We start from the raw sequence: 27,994 nt of genomic DNA, 5'->3' as shown, positions 1-27,994 counted from the left end.
CAGATTAGCCTGCACTCTAATGGAAAACAGTGTAAGCAAGCCAACTTTCTGCCTGTTCCAACTTTTGTCCAGGTTTCAAAGCACGTGTATGGACAAGGAATGCTTTATGGATAAACCAACTAATTCACCAAAAAAAAAACACAACTACATATTAATCCAGTCTACAATAGTCCAAAATTTTTAAACACAAAATAGAAGCCAGGTAATTTTTCCACAGTTCCCTTTAGTGAATGTTACCATAGGCTTTAAATACAGCAATACTTGTTCATGCAACAATTGTGCTCTAAGGATGAAGGCACGGTAGTTCCTACAATGAGCCATTTTAAGAAGAGGGAAATATTTTAACATCTGATTAATGGGCCAAATTTAGTATAGTGAATGTTGTCAAGGTATCCTCCACATTCCAGATTATTTTTTAAATAAACATGCCTTCTGGTACACAATTCTCTTGAAACACACTCTTTTTAAAGGGGTCCAGATGGTTCACAGCTACTTTATCTAATATTTTTTAAATGAACCCAAAAATATCAAAGGTAATTTTACATTTGGTTGGATAACCTGCATTAACTTTTATTAACAACCCCTTTAGCAGAAAATAAGCACCAAAACCAGTCACAACCAAAATATTTTAATTAGGAAAAATTACAGGAAAATATGAAACAAATGTTCATGAACAGCATTTGCCCCCAAAAGATTCTGTGCTATATTCTACACAGGAACTAACTAAAAAATAGCTAAAATAAATCAGAAGTAGCCATCAATTAATAGGTGCATATCATTTGTTTATCTTAGTCAACTTCATTTATCTAAGTTATGACTAATATTGATAGGCTCCACAATACTGCAAGAGTTTTGAAGTTTCTTGGATTTAAATTATGGCAACTTTTCAGTTTATTAAGCAGCAGAGCATGTACATGTTCTATTTTTTCCTCTGCAATATCTGTGCACGTGAGCAGCTTACCTCCATTACAATTAAGTTATTACTATATTCGTGATTCATACGGAAAGCAACTCACAGCATTTAATTGTTGCAATTGGTAAGTGAGGAACAATTAATAACAAGTACACAAGTTTTATAAACATTAAAAAAATAGAATAGCCAAGGTGGAAATAAAACAAGCAAAATACTTATGCTGCAAGATTCAATCCAAATTGCTGCAGATAAATTATACAATGCACTGCTGCTAAATTGGTTAAGTTCTCCAGTGTATGTTAAATATTAATAAAAACAAACTCATTTTGGTGTTTTTCTGGGTTTATTCGTTAGCCGCTTGAAGGCAATCAAGTTTGCATGCGTTCACATACAACATCACGCCCATACACTACTCTTCCACACATAACTCCGTGATTAGGAGTTTATTTTTATGAGTGAATACAGAGCCCAAGATTTCAAGTAATGAACCTGGCTCCACAGCACTGAGTCCAGACATTCATACAGTGGGTCCATTCACACAGTGCTTCATAGCAAGGCCTTGACTCGGTCTTCTGACTTGGTCGATGTCCCTTTCTTGGTTTATGAAGTTTGAAGTATCTTAAGTGCTTCATTCTTCTAATTTTAGATAACTGAATTTGATCTTGGTTTAGTTATTTTGTAGACATTGACCTTTCTTTGACTTTAAGCCCCCTTTCTTTAAACAACCTAAATAGCATTCACTGTGAAATTTTATAACAATGTACCACTCTCACGCGCACTCGCACCCACTCGCCAGCTTGACTTCATTTGGGCTTTTCTCGGATACCAAACGCAATCTGCAAAACAGCTCTCTGATTTAATGCAGCAGTGGACCCCGTATGAGCCAAGCATGATCGATTAAACCTTCCTTTAGTGCTGCATTATTTCCACTTGCTCCAGGAATTATGCCTTTCTAGAATTGGAAGCCTTCTGCTGGAACATTGGTAGATGAATTGAACCCAAATGTCCCACCTTGAATTGCTTCAGGAACCAAGGCAGGATCTTCATCAATCTTAAAAAGAAAGAAAAAATAAACTGAGACAGTGTGCAAAAAACTTCCAGAGTATCTATCACATTGGGGGTAGTGAGGGATAAGTCTGTAAATAGGCTTGAAGCTGAAGAACAGTAATATTCTGCACAATTGTATCTACCATTATCCATTGCACTAAGATCAACATACCCCTGAAATAACCAAATAAATTTAATGAGATGTAGATCTCTCACAGATTCCATTGAAAAGGAGCCTAAAAATACATACAACTCACCATTTATCTCTGACAATGCATATATCCCAGAGAACCAAGGTTCTTTTGAGATTTATATATTGAAATCATAATGAAAGACAGATGTATCAGTGGATTATAGCCCACTGAGATGACATTCAGAAGTAAAAGGACATAGCAAACAGGCAATTAGGAGAGGATTCTATCTAACTTTAACAACACAGAATATGAAATAATAATCTCGCCACAATAAACTTGGTGAGTTTGAGGACTTTTGCAGGAAACCCTTTTAGACTAGCTTGCCAGAATGTTTGAAGCTGCTCTCCAATACAATTTTGTTTTATTCCCCCCCCCAGTGTTCAAATATCATTTAAATTACATTTCAGAATTATGAGTCTGTTTCCACTGAAGGGATGGAACACAATCACAGGAAAATGTGCAACTTCCACAGAGACAATACACAAAGTGGAGCTGCAAGTCCGAACCACTTATCACTATACCTCTATGCCACCCATGTCTCCACTGAGTACAATGATTTTAAACCCTTTTAAACCTTTCATCCCAGCAGCCACTTCTTTGAGAAACCGACAATTTGTTAATTTTATCTTGGTAAATGTCTCTCTGGCTGCTAATTACCATTAATTTGACGTTTTGGACCTTTGACCATTACCAGAGTTGTCACCTGTGGAAAGCCCTCAATTCAGCACCTCCATCAATTTTGTAAAATCTTCCCCTCTTCCGAGAATTAAATATTTTCCAACCCTTACCATTTGGTACCCCTCTGCATCCTGTCCAAATGCCATAATATTCTCTTTCAAGTGTGGGTATCTGAATTATTCAAGTCAGCATGTTGTGGTTGTTGGCTTCAGAATCATTATCAAAAAGCTTTGACAGTTAATATAGTGCATAGATGATGCACTACATTAATATATAGTATTATATATATTAATATAATATATAATAAAATGCACTATATAATGCAAAAACTGCTTCACACAGTTGAATATTTAAGGGGTATACATTCCCTAACACTGGGTAATAAGCTTTGAACATTCTGGAGAGTGACACAGTACTCAGCTCCAGAGACCCCACCTCAACAAAGGAAACATATGTTGAGTTAAAAAAAAAATCATATTTGGTATTCGTTCGACTTACATCATCTGTTGAGAAATACTGATCAATGATCTCATATGCCAATTTATAGATGTCCTCGTTTTCATGGTGTTGTAACTGTTCAATCTTTTCTAACCCTGAAGAGAAATAGAAAATTAGACATTTGCAATTTTGACTAAGTATTACTGGAGGCAATTTTATGATTGCCTCTCCCAAAGGATAGCAGTAGCTACAGGATTTTAATTTTAGGAGACAGTGGCATGCAGTATATAATGAAATAGAAAGTACAGGCTGCACACCAATATCTAGAAATTTCATGCAGATACCATTTAACTTAAAATTACCACTTATGTCAATCTTATGAAGCCAAAAAAACCCAGAAACAATGCAACAAATAACTTCACTGTCTAAGGCATTCCGATCTTCAAGACTGCAAGAGACATTTAAAAATCCAAGGCTTTTAATAAGTTAGAAAGTTTCCAACCCTTCTTCAGTCCCAAATGCAATCTCAACTAACACTATTGTTAAAACTTGTCTTTTTTAAAGAACACACAATCCAAAGGCCCGATTGCCTTCTTGCATTGTCCAAAATTGAGTGGCCTTTTAGAAGTTTCTGCTATCCTGGATAACATTTTAGTGAACCTCCAGTATTATCATATGTATTATTTGATTTTCCCCTGCTGTTGGGTGAACCTTTGACAAATCCGCTGGCACATTTCCCTATGCGACCACTCAAAGAATTGGATGTATTGTACCTTAAAGTTGCCCAGCATCTTTGTAAATCAGAATGTTTTTCACCCATAACCATTAAATGATGCGGCATCCATTAATTATCAATACTTCAATTCATTTCCCAGTTAATCCATATATTTCTACTACTCCAAAACAACAGGTTTCTGGCACTTGTCTAACATTAATCTTCTACTTTATAAAAATTAAACCAAATAAACATGCACAATTTTCATGCCCAAAAGACTAGCATTCAAAATAATCTTTCCTCAACATCATGCTTTCCATAACTCATCATGTTACCATCCATGGATGCTTAGTTCTCTAGTTTGCAAATGTTTAGGTGGACTTTGCAGCTGAATTTCCTCATCTTCCTTCCAATCTATAATCAGATTTTTCTGTCAATGCAAGCTGGGATCATATTCAGGAATCCGAGCTCCACAGAGGCATGATAACAATGGACATAATTAACAGCAATACAGACAGTATGGTGTTTTTGAAGGGTCCAAGTACTTCAACTAAGCCATTCTATGGCAAACACCAACTTGGAAAGGACTCTGAAGATAGAGTTCTCATAATTTTGCATTACGGCTCCAATCTATTCTTTAGCCCTAAATAATAAACTAGTAATGACATGTAATAGTATTGCCACACTGGCTTCTCTTCCTACTATCAGTGATGTTAGCTTTCAATTATTGTTTAAAAGAAAGTTTGTCTTAAGGCATTAAATCCAAACTAAAAGCAGGTACATCAAAATTATCAAACGTGGTTTAGAACCATCTATAAACAGCTACAAGCCAACATCTCATTTAGTACAATTAATGTAAAACAGATGTAAACGTTCTTACATTTAGAATGAAGCAACCCCTGCTGGATGTAACAACAAATTGTGTCAAAAATATAAGTTATAGACACAATGGTGCCATTAGATATGAACCTGCTAAAATATCACCACAGCACGGACAAAATACATCCAAAACCCATCAAATAAGAAAAAGAGTTCACATTTTCTGTTCAGAATTTGTCAATTAGACAAGTTTGTTCCATCAGCTACTAATCTGACAGGGTAATATTCTCAGGAACATGCTTCTCCCTCAATTTGTTCCCTAACTGCCTTAACACAACATGACTAACCGAAAAATCTCTCAGGAAATCATAATGTATTCTCAATTTATGCTTGATAACTGACTTGATTATTTTTACAGAGGATTATGTTGTTCTTACCACCGCATTCTTCAATCAGACTAGCTATTGTTTCTGCCTCATCATCTGCCATCTTGAGGATATTACTTAACCCATCCAATACCACTTGCACCACCTGCGAGTCTTTCACTGTTAGCAGGTTACAGAATGGAGGGACTACTTTTTGTTGGATCAGGTATGCGACCTATTGGAAAAAAACTCAATTAGTTTCACATCATGCATCTTTCCCAAAATAGCAACGACAAAATGTTTACAAACTCCAATGAAATTGTACACTAAAACTTCCCCAATTTAACATAGGACATTATACTTAGCTTACTGTGCTTTCCTGACAATTGTTTTACTAGAATTCTAGTTTTACTCACCTGTTCTTTCCTGCCACTAATAGTTAGATTACTTATTGCCCAAGCAGCTTCTTTCTGAGTACCAAAGTCACCCTAGGAAGGAGAAATAAAGCATGACAGAATAGAACACAACACAACTGACAAATTTCCAGAAACTCTGGATCCAGCAATATTGTTCAACAGTACAATACAAAAGTGAATCCACAATTATGACTTTGGTAATCTTGCACTAAAGTGTGCTTATCTGATCCACTTTTTCACTGAATTGGTTTTAAAATGGAAATAATTTACTCCTTTTTGTGCAAATAAATGGAACAAAAAGAAATCAAATGGACCCCTCACCTTATCCAAGAGGTGTATAATCATAGGAACAAGATTTGCATCTATCACTGCTTGTACTTGTTGCTGGTTCCCAGCGGTTATGTTAGATAAGAACCAGACAGCCTCCTGTATTAATTGATTGGTAGAAAAGAAGTTTCAGTACATTGAATATTTACTTCCAAATAACATTGACCAATTCTGTTCTCACCTTGAAATACATAAGCATTTTTAGTTTTGAACATATTAAAAGAATTACTACTGAAGATATATTGGCACAGAATAACAGCGAGTTATCAAAATTAACATGCTCTGCACACTTTCAAGATCCTATCAAAAATGTTTTTATTTTGACGCTAACTCTGTTGGATCAGTTCACAGGGAGAAATCAATGGCACCCTGTCACAATATTCTGGCATACTCAAGCTGGCAAATGGACTTTTGAGGCTGTAATCATTGGCAAAATCACACCATAAAGCCCCTTAAATGGTAAGTGATTACCTTCAGATGCACTTCAGTGTCAGCACTGATGCTCACAAATGAAATCAGATCCATAGTGCCAGCCAATACCAAGCCCCCACCCCCAGCCCCCACCCCCATCTCACACATACACACAAAATTACACTATTTTTTCACTGGTGTATTTTAGAATTACCATATACTTTTAACAGAAAATGTCAATTTTCATGCTACATAACATTACTATCTTACCATTTATAGATACCCATATTAAAAGAATTCTACCCCCACTACAGACACACAGTGCCAGTAATTTGCAATTCATCATTTCCAACAGAACCTCTAATGTTATCAATCATATCTTCTAAACTAAGGAACCAAATCCATGGGAACTTCGGCCGCAACAGACAGTAATCTCTTACCTTATTGATTTTTTCTTTAGGATGTGTCAGCAATCCTGGGAAATGAGAAAGAGCTTCGCAGTTGAGGACGACTTGTGTCTGCTCATCAGTACCAGTTACAATATTTCCCACGGCTCGCAAAGCTGCAGTCTAGGCAAATATTGATATTTTTAAACTACAAAAAATTACCTAAAATTTGATTTTGCTGTTTTTAGTTTAAAAACCAAACATCAAATTGAAACAGTTTTAAATTTCATTTGGCAAATTTAAGATCATATCTAGCTACTGGAAGCAAATAGTTTCTAAAATTCAATGCCCCTTAATCAATATTACTCAATTTAGTAACTACAGGGTGTACAGCTAATTATATTCAAGCAGTTGAGTCTGTAATGACATATCTCAACAGCATATCTTGGCACAAGATGAATGCCAGTTTTATCTGGTCAAATTAGACATGCACTTTCTGTTGTTTAAATGGCAAGATCCCCCAGAATAATTTGCATACCGTACTAGTTATATACAAATTCTACAGCTAACTCTTAAAATATTAAACTGAACATTAAATTTCCCAGTACAATGAAACAAGGATATTAATCATAATTGATCCATGACTAATGCAAAAATTGCCAAGTTCCATTCAACTGAGTGAGTATTAGTCATACATTTAATTGGCTGATTTACTCTGCCTCAGTTTAGACCAGCTGCAAGTAAACTGTGTCCCACGTACTTGTAATTTCTTAGACTATCATGACATGAGAAATAATCATGCTGGGTAATGGACACTACATTGTTTTATTAGAAATACCTTTCTACCCAAGAATTTGGACAAAATTTTAAAGAGTATCAAGTATAAATAGAAGGACCTCTTCATTACAACCTGTGGTGACTTTGAGCAAATAAGACATTTAAATCACTGCAAAGGGTAGAGCAAAGTAATGATGGGCAACTTCCCTCAAACTTAAAATTCTACAATCTTTAGCACTACTTTTTCCTATTTCATCTAGATTTGTTTCGATCTAACAGGAGTCACATGAAACTTCCAGACAGAAGCCACCAAAACAGCTACACCATTCCCAGTACTGATCCAATATTAATTGAACATGGTCCAAATTTAAATATCCCATTTAAGATTGGATACTAAAAATCTTAAAATTTCAAGTTCTTCCAATGTTATTTAGAACCAAAAGATCTGGAGGACAAATTCATTATTCAGTAATCTTACCTGAACTTTGACCTCCTGATGACTGAGAAGGGGGACTAAATGAGGGACAATCCCCGAATCTATGACCATCTGAATTTGCTCATTTCCTGCATCTGTTAGGTAGGACAGTGCCCAAACAGTGTCTACTAAAATCTGAAGTAAAATACATTTTAATGTACAAATAACAATTTGACAGTTACAATGAAAAATGTTTACATAATTTAAACAAAGGCCAAATGTCCAATAAATCACCTTACATGCATAATTTAACCTTCACATACCAAATTTAATTCATTATTAACGGAAATACAAAACTGACTCCATTTCATATTGTTTACCTGCATCATTTGTCCCCAACATCAAGATTCAGTCACTGAATTTTTCCATTATAAATTATATAAAAATGTGATTTTCTCAAATATTATTGCTTATAAAGAACAAATTTCTCACATTTTATGTTCATAAAAAGGACAATAATATCACAAGATAATTGGAAAGGGGAATGACTGGCAGATATGATGGGAGAGATGTGGGGTATACAAAAGGAAAGAGACATTATGAGATGGTAGTGGAATGAAACAGAAAGCAAAAGAGATTAGTAAAATGGACATGGGAAACAGAAATTTTAATTCACCATTTTGACCAGATTTTTCTATCAAGGCCCTTGGAGAAAGCAGAAAGCAGTATTAAAGGGCATGAACCTCGCTGCAGCTGCCTCCAGTCATTACCTGGGAGAATAATAAAAGGAATGTAACACTAGCGACAGAAAGAATACGGGTTTAAAAAATAGGTCATGGAAAGATAAAAAGTTTTGGTGGTAAGTAAATGAGCATCAAATTTGAAGGCATAGAGACAGCAAGGTAGAAGTGGATGAGAAAACCACCAGAAAGAGAGGAATATGAAGAACTATATACTGCTGTGATCTCCATTTGTAATGTTTGATATTACCAAAGAATAGAACAAAAATACATAGAAGGAAAATATATTATACCAATTACTTTCTAGAATTTAAGGACAATTTTATGTGTATTACTTACATTAACATCTGTGTGGTGGATGAGCACACACAAAGCTGGAAGAATCTAGGGAGAAAGTTTATTCACCCAAACATTAGTACATTTTTCTCTTTCTGAAGTAGCTGCTGAAACATTTTAAATTGTGAAACAAATCAAAGTTAAACCTACCTCCTGAATTGTTTCCATTGGTGGGGGTGGATCCTTGTGACGGCAGAGATTAACCATCACCCAAGTGACATTTCGAAGAAAGGTAATGGGGATAGATGGACTAATAAAAGAAAGTAAGGGCTTCACAACTCCAAGGCTAATGACATAATCTCTGCATTGAGGACCGTCCCCTGTTTGTAAGAATTGAGGGAATAAACATTAAGTTCCTTTTTTATCAAAGCTCAATCCACCAGAAAAAGCAGAAAGCATTTCTAAAAAGATATGCATTTATATCTTCACAATTCTTTTTAATGTGCAGGCAGCTGATTTTTGGGCATTCAGTTTACATACAAAACAATGAACTCATCTGTTTGATTAATAATAAATTAATATTGAAATACTGGGACTTAAAACTTTTATTTCAAAATATACTTGGAATCTCTCATGCCTATCTTAGTATGTGAATGTCACCATGTGTTAATATTTCAGTTGAATATAGCAACTGAACAGAGTAATAAATGTTATACTAAATTATCAAGGATGTGCTTTAAGATCATGCATCTTAAATGTAACATATTTTCACTCCTCCTAACCCACATGCCCTGAGTGCTGCCACACATTCTGGCACCAACACAGCATGTCTATTGCTTAGCAGAACACAGAACAATTAACAGCAAAACAAGCCCCTTTCCTTCCTCCCAACCACCCCCACACACAGTCATCTAAGACAAGCCTCCAGTCTCCAACTTCCAATTGACCTTCAATCCTTGGTACTGATCTCTGGAGTAACTGATGACAGGACTCTGAACACCAGACCTGCTGAATGACTGGCCTTTGTGCTTCCTGCTCACACAGACATCTGATCCTAGAACCCACCATCTAGAGACAACCCAAGTTCCACAAATGTCCTTTATCACCCAACCATGTTGCTGGCCTTTGAGTGCAAAGCAGAGGCTGAGACTGGATGTCCTTCACGTCATATTCATGAGGTTATTTAAGTCATAACAACTGAAAATAAAATACCCCAGAAAAAATCTACAGGATTACTTTTTGCCTACATCTGTGGACAGACAATATTAAACTTTCATAAATTTTTGTAAATAAATCTCGAAAGACTATAGTGTTGTATACAAAATTATAATTTTAATATCCTTTTCTCAATACACTTGTTTTCTGTCAAAAGGACTTGAGAGTCTTTGTGAAGGATTCCATAAAGGTCAACTTGCAGATTCAATCAGTAGTAAAGCAAATGCAATGTTAGCATTCATTTCCAGAAGACTAGAACATAAAAGCAAGGATGTAATGCTGAGGTTTTACAAGGCATTGTTAGAAGACAACATGGAATACTGTGAGCAATTTTGGATTCCTATCCAAGAAGGATGTGCTGGCATTGGAGATGGTCCAAAGCTCATGTGAATAATCGCAGGGACACAAGAGTTAATGTATGAGGACTGTTTGATGGCCCTGGGTCTATATTTGCTGGAGTTTAGAAGAATTGGGGGGGGGGGGGGGGGGGGCGTGGCGGAATCTCATTGAAACCTACTGAACATTGAAATGTCCAGTAGGAATGGATGTGGAGAGGATGTTTGCAAACACAGGTTGTTATACTTACTCTTGTTGAAGATCATCATCGCATGGTACAAATGTGACCATGCGAAGATCTTTTATGCCTAAATGTGTAGGACTTGCTACATGTAGGAACAGACTCATTTTCTGAACTGTGCATCAAATGAATACTGTGCAATGACCAGAAATTACTCACTTCTCTCATGATGATGGCAAGAATGGAACAGATGAAGCAGCTGAGGACTGTTGGGGCCTAGCACACAAGAAAGTCCTAGCTACAAGAGGAACAGAAGTGTTCTCAGACTATGGGTACAAAACTGGAGATAACTAACATTTAAAAGGAAGGGATAAAGTAATTACAAGCCAAATAGTTTGTGGTGAACTACATATACCTGTCTGGACACGCCCCCCCTGCTGATTGCTCCTGTGGCTCCTCCCACAGACCCCTGTATAAAGGCGATTGGAGGCACTGCTCCTCCCTCAAGTCTCCAGGATGTTGTGCGATGGTCTCTTGCTGCTGATAGTGCTCTCTCTTCCAGCTAAGCAAAGCCTATCTCTCGCCTCACGTCTCCGAGAGTTATTGATGGTGCATCATAGTTCAAACTTGGTGGTGGACAAATTGTCATTCTAAGGTAATGCACAAATATTTATTTAGAAAGGCATGAAATAATTAGGATCGTTCAGCTTAGATTTATTCAGGGGATGTCATTTCTAACAAACTTGATCAAACTTATGTTGAACTAACAAGGAACGCTGAGGGATGTGCATTTCATGTAGTCTGCATTGTTTTTGGCAAGGATTTTAACAAGATCCCACATGACATACTCAATTAAGTAATAGCACTTGGGATCTGAAGTAGAATGGCAAATTGGATCTAAAACTGGCTCAGCGATAGGAAGCTAAGATCAATAGTTGAGGGATTTTCCATGGCTGGAATCCCATTGCAGTGGATTCCCACATAATTATTGCCATGCCTTGACGATGGATGACAACAAACATTGAAGTGTCTACCATCTCCATAGCAGCTGTGATGTTTCACCACCAAACTTTCTTAGATCCACAAACAGCTCTTCTGTGTTTGGATTAATGCTATAATGAGCCATATCTACCTAATAGAGTAGTGAAACCCAAACAAAGGAGTGAAAGTTCTTAGTGACCATGTGCCAATTGATAGCATTCCTAGCAACACTTACAATTTGAATCAGGATCAGGTTTATTATCACAAACATATCTTCTGAAATTTGCTGTTTTGTGGCAGCAGTACAGTCCAATACACAAGAACTATAAATTACAACAATGAACAAAAATAAGTAGCATAAAAAGAAAACGTGAAGTAGTATTCTTGGGTTCATGGTCTGTTCAGAAATCTAATGGCAGAAAAAAAAAACTAAGCTGTTCCAAAATCACCAAGTGTATCTTCAGGCTCTTGTACTTCCTCCCTGATGGTAGCACTGAGAAGAGGGCATTGTCTAGATGGAGAGTCCTTAATGACGGACGAAGTCTTCTTAAGGCATCAACTATTGAAGATGTCCTCAATGGTGAAATTAGTTCCTTTGATGGAGCTGGGTGAGTTTACAACCCTCGGCAGCTTTTTCCGTCCCTGTGCATTGGTGTCTCCAATCCAGAGATGCAACCAGTCAATGCTGTCCATGGCATGTCTGTAGGAATTTGCTAGTCTTTCGTAACATACAAAAATCTCCTCAAACTCAATGAAATATAGTCTCTAGCATGCCTCTTTGCAATTCCATTGATACGTTAGGCCCAGGTTAGATCTGCAAAGATGATGACACCCAGACATTTGAATCTGCTCACCTTTTCCAGTGCTGACCTCTCAATGAGGACTGGTATGTGTTCTCCTGACTTCCGCTTCCTGAAGTTCACAATCAGTTCTTGGCTTATTTACACTAAGTGCAAGGCTGCTGTTGTAACACCACTCATCGAGCAGATTTCACTCCTGTACACCACCTCGTCATCATCTGAGATTCTGTCACTTTCGAATTTATAAATGGTGTTTAAGAGATGCCTAGCTACAAAGTCAAGTGTAGAAAGGAGAGCAAAGGGCTAAGCATACATCCTTGAAGAGCGCCTTTATTGGCTGTCTTTATTCTGTCTTATTTCTGATTTGACTGACAGTGGTCTCCTGATAAGGAAATGGAGAATCCAGTTAAAGAGGGGTACAAAGGTCCAAGTTTTGAAGTTTGGTGATTAGTACTGAGGGGATGATGGTATTGAACACGGAGATGTAATCAATAATAAAAAAAAACCAGCCTGACATAGATATTGCTGTTGTCCAGGTAGTCGAAGGACAAATGGAGCCAACAAAATGGCATCTGCTGTAGACCTATTATGACTGTAGGAAATTTACAGAGGGCCCAGGTTCTTGCTTAGGCAGCAGTTGCTTCTAGCCACGACCAGCCTCTCAAACACTTCCCATAGATGTCAAGTGCTAACGAGTGACATAGTTTAGGCAGCTCACCCAGTTCTTCTTGTACACCAGTCTGACTGATGCCCTTTTGAAGCTGATGGGAACCTCTGACTGCAGTAGCAAGTGATCAGTTTGCTGAAAATTAGAATAATTAATTGGCAATACTTAGATTGGATTTGTATTTTTTTTTAAATGGATATTAAGACCCAATATTCTCCCAGCTGCCCAGTAGAAAATACTGGGGCAGTTTCACTGGAGTCAAAGCTGGTCTTGAGCACAAATCTTCAGTATGACAAAATGGATGTTGCCTGGCTCCAGTCTTCCACTTTATCCAGTGTTACCAGCTGCCTCCTGACATCTTATGGTGCGACTAAAGCATAGCTGCAGAGATGCTGGGCATATCAGGTGGCAGCTGAAAAGGATCAGTCTAAACATCTGGACAAAGATGGTTCAGTGTCATCTTTGACATTCAACAAGGAAATATTTGTTGCCACCTCAACAATAGATATATTTAATTACCATCCTTGTATGCAACTGCAAAGTACTGACTGATTAGATCCATGAGCTTGAAGATTGCTTAAATGTGTTAATTGTACATGCGATTTAGCTTCTACAACACTGTTGTAACTTCATCTGTCTGGATCTCATTTTTAGGTGTACCTGGTGCTGCACCTAACATGATCTTCAGCGATCTTCATTAAACCAGAATTAATCCTTTAGGTTAATTGTATTGGTTGAGTGATATGCTATGCCATGAGATTCCAGATACCCCATAGCATCTAATGGACACTCAGTTAAGCTGTCAAACTTGCTCCAAGTCAATCCTATTCAGCAGGGTATTACCACCCAAAATGATAGAAGAGATTCTCGATGCAAAGAAAGGATTTCTGTCTCCTCAGAGATTGGACAGTCATTACTCCTACTGAAACTGTAATGGACAGTTGCTATTGCAAATGGAAGCTTTGCCAAGATAAAACAGTTTTACCCTTATGTTGGTTCAGCCATTACCTGCCACTTATTCAACCTGAGTTTTGCCCATCAGGACTCAGCCAGCCCAGTTAGTGATGATACTATAACAGGCAACTCTAAATGATGGGCACTCAAGTTGTCCCACCCAGAGTACAGTAAAACTGTAATAACTCAGATTCTGATTGTCAGCAAATCCTGATGGTGCAGCACCTGGCTCATTCATTCATACAGAACCCAAGCTAGAGTTTAAGCCCAACAAGTAGCCAAAAGCAGAGGTCTGGAGGGGCAGCCAAGGATTCAAAACAGTGGGCTGGAATGGGAGCTGAACATTTAGAACACCAGGGGCCAGGAATGCATTTTCTTTAAACTCAAGCTCACTTAAAGAAATCTAATAAGTGACTAAAGAGTAAATTTGAGTATTGATCAAGTAAAATCCAGCAGTTTGCATAGTGAGTGAAGCCTCCGTTGGTCAGGATCGACCACAGATGTGTGCCTAACTGTCTAGATACGCAAGTCTGAGCGGTACGATATGGACAGCAAGCTTTGCCCATTTAGCAAAGTCCACTCTCCAGGCTTCAGATGAATCCAAAGGAAGGCAAGAAATTGATATAGTTTGATACCAGCAGCGTTGCAGGAGTTGCCAGTCAGTGTTGAGCTCAATGTAGAAATGTCTTAGGGACTCCAGCTCCAAATTTTTCCCTTTGGGGTTTACACCTGAAGCCTTCCATTGAATGGGTATAGCCACAAGGCAGTGGAGGTTTGACATCAGTTTTTCTTCTCCTAGACAAACTGCCAATCACAGCTGATGTTGGAAAAGTTCAACACAAAATCTCAAGCATGTCAAATTTTTATTGCACATGATGCAAATGTTATTCTAGGTGCTTCAAACTTTTATTCAGAGAAATACTGAATAAAGTTGAGAGACAATGTTAATTGCAATCAAAAGTAGGATCTTTACAGATTTGTTAGATGCCAAGAGACAATGTGTGATGGAAATATAGAAGGTTACTTATAGAGATGAACCCTGAATACAATTTTGATAGAATTTTGCTTGATTATCCCGTGGGACACACATCTTATAATTTAGACATAACACTTTATTGCTCATGAGGGTTTTGAAAGGATGACTAGAATGGGAGTACCTCTGCTGTATATTCAGTGCCTTAGTTATTGGTGAACTGTCTGTCCAGTTTTATTCTTATTTGTTTTAAATGAGTTTTGATTTAGCTGATTGCTTGCTGGGCTATTTCAGAGGGCAGTTAAGAGAAAACTGCAGTACAAACATGGGTGTATGCACGATTAGTAAATTCGAAGCTTTTATCCAAAACACCGGAATTCCAACATTTAAATATTCCTACAAAACCACCACAAGTTAAGTTTTTAACCTTGTTGACCATCTGGAAAATGTTATAGAAAGACAAAAGACCAGACAAAAAATATTTACATTTACAGCCGATCTCCTAAGCCAGATTTCTATTAAGATAGCAAGTTGTAAATGAACCCGAGTAACTCCAGAAGGAAGGTTCTGTGACAACATGAATAAGGTCAAGTAAAACATACCTATGATGTTTCCCAAAGCCCAAACCGCTTGTTCACACACATTCTGATGTGGAGAGTGTAGCAGTCTTAAAAATAGGGGAACAGCATCTAACAAGCAAAATATAAAATGGATTAAGCTCGAGAAAAAAAAACCTTCAGCATACAAGGGATTAAACAGATATTTTTGCAGAGCATGTTGTAATGCCCTATTTTAAACTATCTTTCTATTAAAGATTACAGAATCAAAGCCAACATTAAAACACATAGATGGATGTGCCACACCTATCTTAGAAGTTTAAACTCAGTGTTTACCCAATTAATATTTCTAACAAATCATTGAAAACACGAGATTACATGCCAATTTAAAATTAAACTAGAGGCTTAAAGAAATAAAGATCTCTCCATTTCAACGATTACGGTGCAACATTACAAGATCACAAGTCAAGAAAATCAGTGTCCAATAATAATAGAAAACACTCACTTGATTTAACCACTGCCTGTGTTTGCTCCGAGGTGCCAGAAGCAATATTAGTTAAAGCCCATGCTGCTTCAAACTGTAATGAAGGACTATTAAAAAAATTGCATATTACCAATAATGCAGGTCATTGCATTTTTTAAAAAGATTGATATCAGGAGAAAAGTTGCTCTACTCCGTTTTCGGAAAAATTTAAATTTTCAAAACATTTAGTTTTAATTCAGATTGAATACATTGATCACATTCAGTACTCACTTGTCATCTCGTTCTAGACAATGCACAAGAATTGGTAAAATACCAGAGTTTATTAAATCATCTATTGGTGGATTGCGATCACTTGATAACAATTTCCTGTTAGAAGAAAAGAAATAAATGAAAACTTAAACCTTTTCCTTTAACCACTATTCATTTCATAGTATAGTATGACATTCCACTATACTTCGTAAGTACAATCTCAAAAATAGACACATTGGGCCAGACGAGTGAGATCTTCACAAAAATCTAAGGGGCAGTTTAAATAATGCAAGATTGTGCTGCAGTCTTAGAAAAAAATTCAAGAGCTTGAACAAAGGTGAACACATAGCTGCAAACAGTGGAATGGGAGACCAGAAATTGCGTATAAAATTCTGACAGCTCTAAGGCTGGAAAATGATAGCAAGTGATGAAGTGAAGGAAAGACTTTAAAAAGCCCTCCTCTGCTGTCTGTAAGGGGGAGATTAGACGTTCTCCTCAACACCGTGTGTTTTCTCTGGGTGTTCCAGTTTCCTCCCACACTTCAAAGACGTACCAGTTGATTGTTATTTAGTAGTCACTACCTGTTACACTTCTAGTGTTTAGGGTAACTAATCGGTTAATTGGTCATTGTAAATTGGACCACGATTAGGCTAGGCATAAGATACAAGAGCAGAAGTAGGCCATTTGGCCCACCCAGTCTGCTCTGCTATTCAATCATGGGCTGATCCAATTCTTCCAGCCATTCCCACTTCCCTGCTTTCTCCCCATACCTTTTGATACCCTGGCTAATTAAGAACCTATCTATCTCTGCCTTAAATGCCCCAATGACTTTGCCTCCACAGCCACTCATGGCAACAAATTCCAGATTTACCACCCTCTGACTAAAGTAATTTCTCTGCATCGCTACGCTAAATGGACATCCTTCAATCCTGAAGTCATGCCCTCTTGTCCTAGACTCCCTTACCTTGGGAAATAATTTTGCCACATCTAATCTGTTCAGGCCTTTTAACACTGGAATGTTTCTATGAGATCCCTCCTCATTCCCCCGAACTCCAGGGAATACAGCCCAAGTGTTGCCGGACGTTCCTCATACAGTAACCCTCTCATTTCTGGAATCATTCTCGTGAATCTTCTCTGATCCTTTTCCAACGTCAATATATCCTTTATAAAATAAGGAGCCCAAAACTGCACACAATACTCCAAGTGTGGTCTCACGAGTGCCTTATAGAGCCTCAACATCACAACCCTGCTCCTATATTCCATAATTCTAGAGATGAATGCCAACATTGCATTTGCCTTCACCACCACCAACTCAACCTGGAAGTTAAACTTTAGGGTATCCTGCACAAGGACTCCCAAGTCCATTTGCATCTCTACATTTTGAATTTTCTTCCCATCTAAATAACAGCCTGCCCGTTTATTTCTTCCACCAAAGTGCATGACCATACACTTTCCAACATTGTATTTCTTTTGCCACTTCTTTACCCATTCCCCTAAACTATTAAGTCTCTCTACAGGCTCTCTGTTTCCTCAACACTACCCACTCCTGCACCTATCCTTGAACCATTGGCAAATTTAGTCAAAAATCCATTAATACCATGGTCCAAAACACTGATGTACATCGTAAAAAGCAGCAGTCCCAACACCGACCCATGGTACTCCATTGGTGACTGGCAGCCAGCCAGAATTCCCACTCGGTTTTGTGCCGATCAGTCAATGAATGCTCTTATCTTGCTAAGCAGCCTCATGTGCAGCACTTTGTCAAAGGCCTTCTGAAAATCCAAGTACACCACATCTACTACATCTCCTTCTGTCTACCCTGCTTGTAATTTCCTCAAAACATTGCAGTAAGTTAGTCAGGCAGGATTTTCCTTTCAGGAAACCATGCTGTCTTTGGCCTATCTTGTCATGTGCCTCCAGGTATTCCATAATCTCATACCTAACAATCAATTCCAACAACTTCCCAACCACTGATGACAGGCTAACAGGTCTATAGTTTCCTTTCTGCTGTCTCCCACCCTTCTTAAATGGCAGAGTAACGTTTGCAATTTTCTAGTCATCCGGAATCTATCGATTCTTGAAAGATCATTGTTAATACCTCCGCAATCTTTCCAGCTACTTCCTTCAGAACCCACGGGTGCATTCCATCAGGTCCAGGAGATTTATCCACCCTCAGACCATTAAGCTTCCCGAGCACCTTCACGGCCGTAACTATCACTGCACTTCATTTCACTTCCCCGACACTCTTGAATGTCCGGTATACTGCAGATGTCTTCCACTGTGAAGACTGATGCAAAATACGCATTCAGCTCCACTACCATCTCTGCGTCTCTCATTACAATATCTCCAGCTTCATTTCCTATTGGTCCTATCTCTGCCCTCAACTTTCTTTTCCCTCTTATATACTTAAAAAAAGTTTTTAGAATCTTCTTTGATATTAGTCGCCAGCTTCTTTTTCATCTTTTCCTTCCTAATGACATTCTTAGTCTCCTTCTGCAAATTTTTTTTTCTTTTTAAAAAGCTTCCCACTAGCTTTGGATTTCTTGTATGCCCTCTGCTTTGCTTTTACTTTGGCTCTGACTTCACTTGTCATTCAAACCTTTCTACTTATTTGGATTTCATGCACTTTCCTCATTTTTCGCAGAAACTCCAGCCATTACTGCACCACTGTCCTTCCTGCCAGTGTCCCTTTCCAGTCAACTTTGGCCAGTTCCCCTTTTATGCCAATGTAATTTCCTTTATTCCACTGAAATACCAACATATTAGATTTTAGTTTTCCTTTCTCAAATTTCAAAGTGAACTCGATCATATCATGATCACTGTTCCCTCAGGGTTCTTTAACCTTAAGCTCTCTTATCACCTCAGGATCATTGCACAACACCCAATCCAGCACAGCCGCTCCCCTGGTGGATTTTAGCTGTTCTAAAAAGCCATTCTACAAATTCTTCGACATTCTACAAATTCTCTCAAGGTCCAGTATTGGCCTGGTTTTCCTAATCTACTTTCATGTTTAAATCCCCAATGATTATCATGACATCACCCTTCTGACACACCTTTTCTATCTCCTGCTGTAACTTGTAATCCACATCCCCACTGTTGCTTGAAGGCCTGTATACAACTGCCATTAGGGTCCTTTTACACTTGCCATTTCGTAACTCAACACCTTCTAATCCCATTTCATCTCTTTTAAATGATTTAATATTATTTCTAATACACAGGGTCACACCACCACCTACGAACCTATCTTTCCAATACACTGTATATCCTTAGACATTCAACTCCCAATGGCAGCCATCCTTTAGCCAAGTTTCAGAGATGGCCACAACCACATACTTGCCAATCAGTAGCTGAATTTCAAGATTGTCCATTTTATTAAATCAGGGGTTGCTGGGCGGAGCGGCTCAAAAGGCCATTCCACGTAGTACCTCAATAAACAAAAATAAAATTCTAACCTTGATGAGCTCTTCCTCAGAAAATGATCAGGGGAAAAGACTGTTGAGTAACATTTTTATCTTGAGAACCATGACAAAACTGATGAGTTAAAATGGCTGTTTTATAGTAAACAATGTTACCGTAAAATCACAAATTACACTTGAGACCCGAATAAAAATTAAGTACAACCTCCAGTCTTAGCCTTACCAAAGTTTTAATTGGAAACAATTTCTGCTCACTAATAATTATCAATGAAGCTAAGTTACAAATCAGCGGCACTTGCATTCTATTCTCCAAATCAGAAGTGCACACTGCTTGTCAGTTCTTTGTAAGAAATAATAGCATAAAAAATTTCTAAAAACCAGCACTTTTTTTCCAGGAATACAAGTCAAATTTTGAGCCATCAGATGTTATCAAGTTTAGAGGTTGACTATCTCACCTGGCAGCTTGTACTGCACTGAGCTGAAGCCCTTGGTTGTCACTAGAAGCATTCTGTTTAAGAAAATAATCATACCATTAGTAAGTACTTATATAAACTTCATTTTGTGCCATAAAATCCAACTTTAATATTTATTAGTTACCTGAACAATTGCTTCGAGTGACGTATTTTGCTGCAGAAAGTAAACAAGAACATTAAAAAGTTACTGCAGTTTTATATTTATTTGGAATAAGCTGCATAACTACAAATTCTGCAACCATTTTACTTACTATATAACAAATAAAACATGGCAAAATGCCCAAGGCACTTAACATTTAAACAAATTATATGAAATTTCTGCCTGGAGGACATATTAGAGAAAAAGCCACGACTAACTTGCAGTTGAAGGAGAGCTCAACAGCACAAGTAATTTCTCCTGTAGCCTGAAAAAAAAACTGAGAACCCCAAGAACCTTGCAGCTTAAAATATAGCATTTAACTGTACCAATAGGCACTGACAATAGTTGCGAGTTACCCAAAGACAGACATTAAAGAGAAGTGAAATTTAACCTCACTACCAAAACTAGACAATGTTGATCACTAATACTATTAGATTTAAATGCAAGCCTCAAATGAGCAACAATACTGATGTGAATTATATAAATTCAAATTTTCCTCAATATCCCACTGTATTGTGATATTAGCTCCATGACAAAACTGACAAGTTATAATGGCTGTTTTATTGTAAACATTACCGTAAAATCACAAATTACATTTGAGACCCAAATAAAATTAAGAAATACAACTTCCAGATTTTAAAGAAGTTCTATTAGTAGCACAAAAACAAAAGAAGTCTAAACACAGTATTTGCCTATTCCTTCTAAATGTGCTAATATGTGAATTAATTCTATTACATTAATTGTAAAACTGATCAAGTGGGTAATGATAAAAATATTATACTGCTTCCAAAGAAAAACATTTGATAACATTGTTCACTTTCTGCTAGCATCAATATTAAACCCCACACTATTAAGTAACTGTCTTAATCAGCAGTCAAAGTACTTACCACTCGGATGTCACCGTCAAGGTCAGAATCTTCACAAGCATCTTCTTGAGGTACATTTCTTCTCTTTAATAAATGTTCATCCCTCTTATTCTGCAAGAGTAGAAATATCTTGTTCAGATGAGAAATAGGAAGTTCAATTGTAATATTAAATGCAAACAAAAATAAAGGATATTTTATAACGTATTTACAGAGACAATAAGTATTATTTATAATCTACAAGGCATTTTGCACGCAACCAGTTAAGTGTTATTTATTTCACTAATGGTTACCATTTTAACTACTTATTTTTATAACAACTACCATTATATTGCTTTAATTTTTTTTGCAACTTTGTTTCATCAGGATTTCTTACCTTTCTTAGTTCGACTACCACCTCATTTCGCTGTCTTCTCATAGACTAAAGAAGAAAAACATATTATCAATTCCTTTCATCTTCTACATAAATTGCAATTCTATTTTAATCAGTTAGTTTTAAAAAATCTATATTGGTGCAAACTACAGTGGTGACAAAACAAAAGTAAAATTCCAAACTACAAAGTAGCATTTGCATTCTCAAAAATCAATGTTTAACTAATTTAAATTTTGCCAGTGCTTAGAGCTTAATGCATTAACACGTGCAGTCCCAAGGCAGATCTGAATGATCTAAACATTGGTCCCATAGTATGAAGAAAACAATTAAGAATTCTTCCTGATTAGTAATTTCTAATTCCACATTTTTACCTGCAAATGGAAATGCCCACACGAAACTCAAGATAGTATATGGTAACATACATAATTTGATTTTACTTTGAACTACTGGATCAAGACTGTTTACTGCTAAGTGTTATCAGATTACATATGCTGTCCAAATTCTTATGCTTTATGGGAACCAGATGAGGACAGAGTGTTACTCATGTCTGTAGGCTAAACTTAATTTTTGGTGCCTGGGAACCTGAAACTGTTCTCAAAGTTTTAAGATACTCACAGAAGTAGTGAGATTTCATAATTCATTTGCATTCAATTTTACACTCAACTTTTAAATGAATTACTTATTTCATAAATTCATCTGAAAAAACTAGTAACCTTTCAACACCAAATAAGCAATTCTATAAAAAAATTCCACAATGTAGTAATATTTCATGATAATATTGACTTGTAATGTTGTAGCTTATTAACTGAATCTTTTCCATTGGAAACCAATATCCCAAGGAAAGTGCAAAACTATATTGCTTTTATATGGTACAGTCTCAGGGACTCTTCAATTCTAATGGTTCTGAGGTTACTGAAGAATTCAGTTAATTAAATAGGTGTTATTAAACTTAACAAAAGGAGGTAGCGTGTTCCTTCCACCATCTTTTCTGAGCATTTGCATGCTCCCAGAAAGACTCAATTCTCAGTGCATGCCTGAATGCTTCTTTTTCATTGTGATTAAGTTTTAGGCTAGTAATTCCCACAAACTGGCAAAAATCTAAGTTTTCAAGAAAGTATTTTCTTTTTCCTGACAATTTCATACTGAGTAGGGAGCCTGTTTCAGGGGTTTAGCACAAAGCACAAAAGTGATAGTCCATCCATAGGTTCAGGTGGCAGCTACAGCCTTGATGGTAATGTTATCAATGGTAATTATGCCAATGCTAAAATTCACTATCTTACCACTGAAATTTGGAAAAATTTATGCAAATTATGATGGAGATACCCTTCTAAATACTTTGAGATGCTGCATATAGTTCATATCTCCCAAAAATACCACTGTATTAACCACCAATTAAGTTCTGGATTCTTATCTTTTCACTTTATGGTAACAAACCTTTCAACCTCAATTGCCCAGGCATGTTACCACCTGTAACAAATGCAGTAATATATTAAGTATGAGTTTCCCTAAATGCAAGGCTGTGATTCTTGCAAGTTTTAAGTGGTAGTATGAAATAAAGAGTTCTAGACATGGAACGATAACAGATTAAACACTTTATATCAAGCCATTTCCATTTTCTATGTCAAGTTGCTTACTATTCCCTCAAATCCATAGTTTTAAATTGTCAGGCAATGTAATTTATAGTTTAACGACATTTAAACTTAACAAAAATCTGGAAAAAAAGGTACTCTGTCACAAACAGCAATAATTGGAAAAGCATATCCTAATTCTGCTTGGACTCCTTTGCTCAAACTAAAATGATCTCCCTATTACTTATCTAATCAATTTTGTTAAAAGAAAATATCAACAAGCAATTCAACTGCAAACCAAACCCAGTACTTCTCAATTTGTTTAAACTTCACTTATTCCAGCCCATCTGTAACACCAATATTTTTCAACCTAGCATCCTTTTAGGTACAATAAGCCGATCAATCCAGTTACAGCTCTCCAACTAAAACCAATGATAATTTGTGTGTACCAGCACTCCCTCCTTTGGTTTGTTAAGCAAACTATCAGTCATGTATTCTCCATCCCTTATGCTGCATATTATTTTTATCCCACTTGAGTTGAATGTCAAAGTGCTAAGAATTCCTGCAGATACAGGACATGCAATCCAACTACTTGTTTTTTTAATGTTGTAATAAATATTACAAAATATGGTGACAAAGTAAGTACAAAATTCCAAATTAGAAAAGGTATAATCCCAGAAAAACTTAAGAAAATGCTTTGTCATTCCATAAGTTTTCACTGATTAGCAAATCAGCTCCTCCCAGGCTACATTCAGACAAACGTACGTCATAATTCACTTGCTGGAAACAACTATTACCAATGCAGACAGGATCAGACTACCCAGCAAGAGCTGTTGATGCTATATTGTGATTTTGGGGAAATGGTTCATTTCAAAATTAAGGGAAACTCAGTTTCATGCTGCTTTTAGGCACAGAACTCCACACACAAAATAAGGACCCTATGCCAACTTTAAAAGTACATTTACTTAAACAAAGGCTTGGCCATATAAAGTCCTTTATTCCCCAAATTCAATCAAAAACTGTACCCATTTCGCAACACATTTCTTAAAAGGCCAATTGGCTAAAATCTATAAAGCTTTAAGAAATATAGAATATTTAGATCAAATGATATTTATCAAAAAGTGGCATATTCTGCAATTTCCAATCATTAGGTTGTTTGGTCTCTTACATCAGTAGTAAGATCAATAAGAGATTTTCATGGCAAAACTGAAATTTCCTATTAAACCGTAATTGACTTCAGAACACCAATCCTGACAGAGGCACAAATTCAGTTCAGTTAGAATTGTCAAAAATAAAATCCAGCATTAATTATAATTCAGAAGAAACACAAGATCACGGTAATTACACTAACATTTTCTTTATAGTTATTAACTATTCCAGTCTTTGGAGACCTAATTTAGTTCAGTTCGAAATGTACATACTTAAATAATAAAAATATAAAGGCAGCTTTATTCAATTGAACTAGATAAGTAAAGACTGTATTCCTCCAACCACAAATCAAAGAATCAAGTGTAATTTCTGCCACTTGAAATAAATATTAATGATTAATATAAACATTGGGCAGCTCAAGAAATATTACAAATTGCATTAACGTACATAGATACATAGCTCTATCAAATGATCTCTCAAGGAAATTTTCCAAATCGTTTCAAAACATATTTCTTAATAAAAAGGGACTAATTCTCCAAGATAAGTTGCCTGACCTATTGACTATCAGTTTTTAATTTTCAGTCTATTTAATGCCCCTTAGCAAAATCCTGAATTATCCACAATGGATAAACCATGCATAAAGTTAATGAATATTACTCATGCCTTCAATGCCAAAAACACTTTCAACTCTATTTCACTGATAACATCACACATCATCTCCACTTAATCTGTAATGGTCAAACAAATCATCTTTAACATGAAGTAGGTTCTCAACATCAAAGTAAACACTGTATAGATGAGAATGTACTACTGAAATACCACAATGTAAACACAATCAGACAACTACAGATATTAACAAAGCAACTTATTTTTTAAATATTTAAGAACTGCAAATGTTGGAAATACAAGGAAGCCTTATGCTTTTTATGGGGGGATATTCTTTGAAAGTGGTCTGCATTAGAATTTTCTGTAATATCACTGTCAACATTCATTTTCTTGCAGGCATTCACAGTTAATACCAAGAAATACAATAGAATGAATGAAAATGTAAACAAATACAATCAATGTGCAAAAGGCAACAAATCACAAATACAAAGAAAAGCAGAGAAGTAATAATAATAAATAAGCAATTATTATCAGGAACACAAGTGAAAGTTATTCTATCTCAAGAGCTTGATGGTTAAGGGGTAATAACTTCTGAACCCAGTGGCATGGGGTTTGAGTCTCCTAAACCTCCTTCCTGATGGCAGCAGTGAGAGGGAGCATGGCCTGGAGGATGGGGTACTTTGATGATGGAAGCTGGTCACCTAGGACATCACTCCTTGTAAACATAGTCCATGTGATTGCTCCTTGTAGTTGTTCCACATTCCTCCAATCCCATTTTATGGACAAAGTGTTCACTACAGCAATCCCTTTAATGTTCAGCTGGCAACAATAAAACACTAGATAAACTGATGGTTTCCAAACACCCTTTCTTCCTCAAAATCCACTTTTGAGATCACGCATTAGTTATAAGCCATATCCTACTGTCGTGACTGAATTTTATTGGATTACATTTCTGTGAAATGTTTTGAGATAGAGATGTCAAGTTGTTTTGGTAACCCACTAGCTGAAAGCCCTACATACTCAACCAGAAGACCATACTTTGGACAAATTCAGCTTGAATTTGTTTTAGTTTGAGAAATAACTTCAATTCTTTTAAGAAGCAACACCAGCCATTATTTTCCAACCTTTCTGTCTTTGCAGCAGCATGTTTTACAGTTAGGGAGCAAAACACACAGACACAAAGTGCTGGAGGAGCTCAGCAAGTCAGGCAGTACCTATGGAAGGGAACAGACAGTCGATGTTTTGGGCCAAGATCCTTCATGAGCTCATGTTTTACAGTTAAATGCCAATAATTTTGAAGGAATAGTTTTTTAAAAAAAAACGTTTTCCTCAATTTACATAGATGGTGAGGCATCACTAAACTTGCAAAAAAAACTTAAGGTGCACAACTCTTAAGGGTTCTATCAATGAAATATATTTTCCTGTCCTTCAGATGGCACATCCCTGTAGAAGTATGAAGGGGCCATCATCCATCACCACCAAAAATGTTTTACAGTGAAATGTTTAATTTTTAAAGTAGTTCTACTGGAAGGTTACAGTTGCAATCTAATGCTTCTATTTTCTGTGGCTATAGTAAAGATTCCTGGTTTTTGTAAAGGTATTTCGATAAAAATAATTACTCTTGTACAATATAATTCACCAGCTTTGTGCATTAATTCACAAAAGCATCCAGTTATTAGTACTTCGTTATGAAGTTTATAAAGATTCAAGACAGTGTTATTGTCAAAATCTGTGTCAGAGATTCACATTTTACTTATATCAGACACCAGCTTCTTGGGAAGTCAAAAATCTCAGCTTAAAAGTTGATATGACAGTTATATCCATTGGCCTTATTGTTCTGGTGGTAAAGGGTGTGAAAGATGTAGCCATACTAAAATGAGAAACCTTATTATAGGTGGCACTCAAGTAATGCTCATTTTTGAAAATAATTGTATTTTCCAGAAAACAACATGATAATCTTTCAATCTTTCACTAAACATACATGAACAGTCTGCTAGCAGCACCAAAATAATTCTTATCTCAATTGAATTACACAGTACATTACATAATACATTGTGCAGATGTCAACAGGATTTGACTGTGCAAATGAAGACAACTTTAAGACTTCAATCTCAACTCAAAAAGAGGTATAATGTGAACAGATTAGTTCTGTAAAACAATTTAAATCCCTTAAAAGTTCATGTCAGTAATGGGCATTTACAATCCTCAAATTTAAGGCATTCCTCGTTTTCCATAAAAATACCGATTATCTGAAAATTTCATCTTTCGTAAGTGTTTTCAGGAGGCGATTGTTATTTTGGAACCTACACACCCTATTTTCTTGTTCATTCTACTTTATATTTGAAATAAAGTAAGCATCCGGGTGGGAACTAACTTGACCCGAGGATATTTACTCAACAGTCTAACCAGTTACACTTAGAAAAGGCGCTACTTGCGTCAAAATGACGAAGACACTTCCAACACTTTTTTTTAAAAGTCCACCATGCTTACCGATCACTAACATGTACTAAAGACATTTAAATAGAGATTCTGGAAAATGTGTTAAAACTTTCCGTTCATAGGAAAATTACAACTTATAAACGAAGATCAACCGCGTTGTATTAGCCACGGAGCAACCGATTTATTCTTAAGCCACTTTTTTCACATCTCTGCGAAGGCGCCCGGACGCTTGCCTTGCTCACTCACGCCTGGCGACTCAATTAGGCCTCAGGCAGGCCCGGGCTTTTGATTACTCACAAATTGCTAAAGACATCACGGCGACGGTGGCGGCATCGGTACCGCAACAAAATGCCAAAAAGGAACAATAAAAAAAAACCTCCTTCACCTCCAGATCCCGCCCTTTGTTCTTGAAATTTTTCAGCCTTTGCTTATCGTTGTCCGCCATTGCCAAGAGCCTGAGGGTGGAAACTAACCGCGCCGCTTCTTTTTCACGAACACTGAACAATTACCAGGCCGGAACACCCGCTCTCTCTCGGCGTTCGTTCACCCGCCCAACCTACCAACCACCCACCGCCCTTCGACCCTACTTTGCCTTCTCTGGAATGGAGGCAAAATGCCGGTAAAACACTCAGCCTCGCTCTCGCCACAATTGGC

The 27,994-nt window shown here is 36.8% G+C and overlaps 1 protein-coding gene across 1 annotated transcript; it reads right to left on the bottom strand.

Annotated features, from left to right (window-relative positions):
- Positions 1–612: 612 nt before the first annotated feature.
- On the bottom strand, positions 613–27,993 carry kpna4 (karyopherin alpha 4 (importin alpha 3)). The gene is made up of 17 exons (XM_059947139.1): positions 27,726–27,993; positions 21,582–21,626; positions 21,230–21,319; positions 20,328–20,357; positions 20,186–20,238; positions 16,336–16,431; positions 16,087–16,172; positions 15,627–15,713; positions 9,128–9,297; positions 8,981–9,025; positions 7,965–8,096; positions 6,764–6,892; positions 5,907–6,011; positions 5,586–5,657; positions 5,242–5,404; positions 3,331–3,425; positions 613–1,964 (listed from the first exon to the last, which is right to left on the bottom strand). Exons 1-17 carry the CDS (start codon positions 27,783–27,785, stop codon positions 1,866–1,868), a joined length of 1,557 nt encoding a protein of 518 aa, XP_059803122.1. The 5' UTR covers positions 27,786–27,993; the 3' UTR covers positions 613–1,865.
- Between the last annotated feature and the right edge of the window lies 1 nt (position 27,994).

This window comes from Hypanus sabinus, chromosome 2 (genome assembly GCF_030144855.1).
Source record: "Hypanus sabinus isolate sHypSab1 chromosome 2, sHypSab1.hap1, whole genome shotgun sequence".
NCBI classification, from domain to species: domain Eukaryota; kingdom Metazoa; phylum Chordata; class Chondrichthyes; order Myliobatiformes; family Dasyatidae; genus Hypanus; species Hypanus sabinus.
The sequence above is the reverse complement of the archived record's forward strand: the minus strand, read 5'-3'. Positions and strand labels throughout refer to the sequence as shown.

Bases quoted from the DNA above. Each gene is read 5' to 3' on its own strand.
- kpna4 (XM_059947139.1), bottom strand. From the start codon at position 27,785: ATGGCGGACAACGATAAGCAAAGGCTGAAAAATTTCAAGAACAAAGGG. The intron at 15,714-16,086 runs GTGAGTGTTTTC...TTTGCTTGTTAG, and splicing joins ACAGGCAGTGGTTAAATCAA to ATGCTGTTCCCCTATTTTTA. The intron at 3,426-5,241 runs GTAAGAACAACA...ATTTCTCTTCAG, and splicing joins TCTGATTGAAGAATGCGGTG to GGTTAGAAAAGATTGAACAG.